The 5,695-nt window shown below is 38.7% G+C and overlaps 1 protein-coding gene across 1 annotated transcript in view; it reads right to left on the bottom strand.

Moving 5' to 3' along the window:
* Nucleotides 1-1,370: 1,370 nt before the first annotated feature.
* LOC121368887 (E3 SUMO-protein ligase ZBED1-like) overlaps nucleotides 1,371-5,695 on the bottom strand; it is a 22,557-nt gene continuing 18,232 nt past the window's right edge. Inside the window, exon 2 of the mRNA XM_041493645.1 lies at nucleotides 1,371-1,645. Coding sequence (XP_041349579.1) covers nucleotides 1,371-1,645 — 275 coding nt within the window. The remainder of the gene's footprint in view (nucleotides 1,646-5,695) is intronic.

Here is a 5,695-nt window from a genome sequence, read left to right as displayed (position 1 = left end):
TTTAGGCCTTTTTACCATATATTTCCATCTTTATATCCGCAAAATAAGCTATAATCCATATACAAATGAGTAGCGATTCGTTTGCAACTCTATACAGCTGTTTGGCAGTAATGCTAATATGAACTTTTTTTAAATCCAGATTCAGGCATTTTCGTTTAATTCGAGAAAAAACCCAGCCTGCCCCACTACAAAAATGGGGACCCGTACGCCAATATGCGATCGACTAAAAGTTGCACACACGACTGTGTTTTGTTCTGACATAATTAATCGTAACACGTTGCTATGGTGTTCCTATGTCAGAAGTCATGTCAATAGTTATGGGGTTTGATATAAATCAGTTATACCTTGTCGTGTAATTAACACCTAGACTCTTCTTAAAGCAGGAACCAACTGAATGGTCTGCGATTCTCTGGATCCCCTGGGTGTTTTCGATTTTACATACTGAACGGAAAAAGTCATTGGCCGATTGAAATCACAATCACCTTTATTACTAACATGCAATTTTCAAAAAACAAAATTAAAACGTCAGAACCATTAACTGTTTTTTAAAAGTCCAAACAAGACAAAAACTTGTCGCGGATGGAGAGACAATAACTGGGATGTGGAGGTGACAGCAAAAGAAGTTGAAAGATAGGAGTTGCCAGATCGGGTAGAAATGAGATGGAAGTCAAAGGAAACGAAGGACAGGGGGCAATGGAAAGGAGGAAGTGGAATAAAAAAAATAAAAAAATAAAAAAAAGGAATATTTGTTTTACGACACCTCACATATTTTAAACTACGGTTGTTTGGTATATAACATATTATGGCTATTTCACCACTTGGTCTATAATGAGAGAAGAAACCTGCTTCCACCAAATACTGATCATTAAGAAGACCGTGTGTTCGGACGCCACCGATGATCGGACTGGTAATGGAGGCAATGTTAAAGTTTGTTTTCTTTAACGACACCACTAGAGAACATTGATTTATTAATCATCTTTCTTGTTTAAAATTTGTTTGGGGTTGTTTGGGGGTTTTTTTGTTTTGTTTTTTTGTCTAACTGAAGTCGACTAAATTAGCCAACTATGACCCTTTTCACTGACATTATTTTAGTCATTTAGGCCAGGTACGGCTCCAAAGTGTACAGTACGTTAAACGGAAACCAGTCGGTACTATATTTAGAGAATTCATTACAAGTCACGAACGTAATGTTCTTCTCTAAAGATGAACACATCTCAGTTATGACGTATCAGTTTATCTTCGTGATTATACCCAATTAAGTGTCAAGCAAGCCTTCTTGAATACCGGACTGTCTGGGTATTCAGCTAAAAAAAGAACTGTTAGGCTACGCACAGTTACATTCAACTATAGTGGTTATTCCGTGATTCTGTTCAATATATAGTGGTTATTCCGTGATTCTCTTCAACTGTAGTGGTTATTCCGTGATTCTCTTCAACTGTAGTGGTTATTCCGTGATTCTCTTTAACTGTAGTGGTTTTTCCGTGATTCTCTTTAAATGTAGTGGTTTTTCCGTGATTCTCTTCAACTGTAGTGGTTATTCCGTGATTCTCTTTAAATGTAGTGGTTATTCCGTGAGTCTCTTCAACTGTAGTGGTTATTCCGTGAGTCTCTTCAACTGTAGTGGTTAATCCGTGAGTCTCTTCAACTGTAGTGATTATGACATAGTTGTACCTTTAACATACACTCAATGGCCGATGTGTAGTTTTATTCATGCACCCAATGGTAAAGCGGTCGCCTGATGCGCTGTCGGTCTAGGATCCATCCAAGTGCAGGCGCGTGCGTAGGGGTGGGGGCCTCATAAGTTGGATAACTTATGCTCTATCCTATTTATACATTATATGCAATAAAATATTCGAAGGCATATAATTGTAGATAAAATGTGTTGAGTGTGTCATTAAATAAAACAGTGTCTCCCAGACTTAAATCCGATAGCATAACCGCTACACCACTAAGGCTAGTTACGGCTGAAGGCATCACACCACAATTTGTTGTGTCCTGATGTGCGATCGATCTAGGATCGATTCCCGTTGATGGGCCCACTGGGCTATTTCTATTTCTAGCCAGTGTTCCACAACTGGTGTAACAAAGACCGTGGTATGTACTATCCTGTCTGTGGGATGGTGCATATATATAAAAGATCCCTTGCTGTTAATCGAAAAGGGGAGCCCATGAAGTGGCGACAGCGGGTTTCCTCTCTCAGTATCTGTGTGGTCCTTAACTATATGTCCGATGCCATATAACAGTAAATAAAATGTGTTGAGTGCTTCGTTAAATAAAACATTTCCTTCCTTCCTTGTTGTAGCAGCTTAATATAATCCGGTTTAGGAAATAATCAGAAGTACATTGACTCCAGTAGTATTTAAATAACCCGTTGGTTTGAAGTTACTTGTACTCTTTCATTTCAACTTATTTCCGTGTTTATATCCAGTTAAGGTTCAAGCACGCTGTCCTGGACACACATATATTAGCTATCTGGGCCGTCTGTCCAGGACAGAAGGTTAGCGGTTAGTTGTTTCTGGTTAGAGAAGTCGGTATAATGGCATTACATCTATCAAACTCGTTAAACTCACTCTGGGTGGGAGCTGTTACTAGGGTGCGAACCCAGTACCTACCAGCCCTCTCTCCCTCCCACACAAACATACAGAGATGTAGCAACAGAGCGTGAAAGAGAGAGAGAGAGCAAAGAAAGATACACAAAGACAATAAATAGCAAGATAGGAGAGCAGAGATAGATAGATAGAGAGAGAGAGAGAGAGAGAGAGAGAGAGAGAGAGAGAGAGAGAGAGAGAGAGAGAGAGAGAGAGGGGGAGGAGGAAAGGAATGAAGTGATTTGATTTGTTTAACGGGACATCAGCACTCTTTTAAACTATGGCTATTCGGTGTCTAAAATATCGTTATTGAGACAGAGAGAGAGAGAGAGAGAGAGAGAGAGAGAGAGAGAGAGAGAGAGAGAGAGAGAGAGAGGAGGAGGAAAGGAATGAAGTGATTTGATTTGTTTAACGGGACATCAGCACTCTTTTAAACTATGGCTATTCGGTGTCTAAAATATCGTTATTGAGATAGAGAGAGAGAGAGAGAGAGAGAGAGAGAGAGAGAGAGAGAGAGAGAGAGAGAGAGAGAGAGAGAGAGAGAGGAGGAGGAAAGGAATGAAGTGATTTGATTTGTTTAACGGGACATCAGCACTCTTTTAAACTATGGCTATTCGGTGTCTAAAATATCGTTATTGAGAGAGAGAGAGAGAGAGAGAGAGAGAGAGAGAGAGAGAGAGAGAGAGAGAGAGAGAGAGAGAGAGAGAGGAGGAAAGGAATGAAGTGATTTGATTTGTTTAACGGGACATCAGCAGTCTTTTAAACTATGGCTATTCGGTGTCTAAAATATCGTTATTGAGAGAGATAGAGAGAGAGAGAGAGAGAGAGAGAGAGAGAGAGAGAGAGAGAGAGAGAGAGAGAGAGAGAGAGAGGAGAGGAGGAGGAAAGGAATGAAGTGATTTGATTTGTTTAACGGGACATCAGCAGTCTTTTAAACTATGGCTATTCGGTGTCTAAAATATCGTTATTGAGAGAGATAGATAGATAGAGAGAGAGAGAGAGAGAGAGAGAGAGAGAGAGAGAGAGAGAGAGAGAGAGAGAGAGAGGAGGAGGAGGAAAGGAATGAAGTGATTTGATTTGTTTAACGGGACATCAGCAGTCTTTTAAACTATGGCTATTCGGTGTCTAAAATATCGTTATTGAGAGAGAGAGAGAGAGAGAGAGAGAGAGAGAGAGAGAGAGAGAGAGAGAGAGAGAGAGAGAGAGAGAGAGAGAGAGGAGGAGGAGGAAAGGAATAAAGTGATTTGATTTGTTTAACGGGACATCAGCACTCTTTTAAACTATGGCTATTCGGTGTCTAAAATATCGTTATTGAGAGAGAGAGAGAGAGAGAGAGAGAGAGAGAGAGAGAGAGAGAGAGAGAGAGAGAGAGAGAGAGAGAGAGAGAGAGAGAGGGGGGGGGGGGGGGGGGGGGAGGAAAAATAGACATAGAGACAAAGGAAACCCAAGGCCGCCTTGATTCGGACAAATACTTACTGGAGAAGTGATAAGAAAAAGATATTTATGTGTGCTATTTTTTGTTGTTGAATGGAATGACCTTTCAACGAGACATACCAGATATATATATATATATATATATATATATATATATATATATATATATATATATATATATATATATATATATATATATATATATATATATAACAGGGTTGAAAATTAGCGGTCGCCCGTGGTGACCTTTATTGACTAAGGGCGACTAAACAATTTATAAAGGTATTCCGTTGGGCGACCATCGATTTTAGAGTCTGGCGTGTATGGTACCAGGGTTTTTTCCTAAATGTACTGAAACTGAATCGAATGTGACAAAACACACCGGATCTGACGAACTACAGATCTGACAGCAGAAGACATAACCTGCTTTATATTTTGACAGCGCCAGACTCAGCTTCCGTGGTTTTGGGTCGGGTCTTTCTAAAAATAAAGCTGAAAACGTATTGCAGACACTGCATGTATTAAAGGGACATTCCTGACTTTGCTGATTGTAAGATGGTTCCGACTAATAAAATAGTTCTACGAGTAAACTTACATATTAAATATATCTTCTTGTTTAGAATATCAGTGTCGATATATTCAATGTGTTACTGGTCGTCTTAATATTTGTAAGAAGCCCAAACGAAAAAAAAATATTTTAGGAAATAAAATTAAATTTAACCTAGTACAAATATTAGAACGACCAAAAACACGTTTAATATACAGCCACTAATATTTTATGCAGAAAAATATATTTGATATGTAATTCCATTCGTTAAAAAGTCTCTGTTAGTCGATAACATCATAAAAACTGCAGCAAACTCAGAAATGTCCCTTTAATCTGGAAGTAATCGGCTTATTGGAATATACTGGATACGCAATAATTATCTACTTCTTGACAAAGATTATTATAAAAAACAACAAGTACACTTTTATGCTTTGTAATATGATAACAGAATACATCGTATTTTGTGGTAAAATGTTTATTTTTGTTTTTTGTTTGCACAGATTGTTTTTTTCGATATTTATTTTATTAGTAGTCTACTACTGTAGCATTTACAATATCCAAATTAAACACACGCACGCACACATTATTACATTTTACACAGGCAGAAAATATTAATTTTGAGGTTATTGTACGTTTGCGTCAAAAGGGAACCGATGAATTGGCATCTAACTTCTAAATGAATAACGACCGGCCTCGGTGGCGTCGTGGTTAGGCCATCGGTCTTCAGACTGGGTTCGGAATCCAGTCGAGGCATGGGATTTTTAATCCAGATACAAACTACAAACCCTGAGTGAGTGCTCCGCAAGGCTCAATGGGTAGGTGTAAATCACTTGCACAGACCAGTGATCCATAACTGGTTCAACAAAGGCCATGGTTTGTGCTATCCTGCCTGTGGGAAGCGCAGATAAAAGATCCCTTGCTGCCTGTCGTAAAAGAGTAGCCTATGTGGCGACAGCGGGTTTCCTCTAAAAAAAACAGTGTCAGAATGACCATATGTTTGACGTCCAATAGCCGATGATAAGATAAAAAAAATCAATGTGCTCTAGTGGCGTCGTTAAATAAAACAAACTTTACTTTTTTCTAAATGAATAAAGATAAAATGCATATAACACATTAATTTATTAAG

The sequence above is a fragment of the Gigantopelta aegis genome, chromosome 3, assembly GCF_016097555.1.
Source record: "Gigantopelta aegis isolate Gae_Host chromosome 3, Gae_host_genome, whole genome shotgun sequence".
NCBI classification, from domain to species: domain Eukaryota; kingdom Metazoa; phylum Mollusca; class Gastropoda; order Neomphalida; family Peltospiridae; genus Gigantopelta; species Gigantopelta aegis.
Note: the sequence above shows the minus strand (reverse complement) of the source record. Positions and strands in the feature narration are given on the sequence as shown.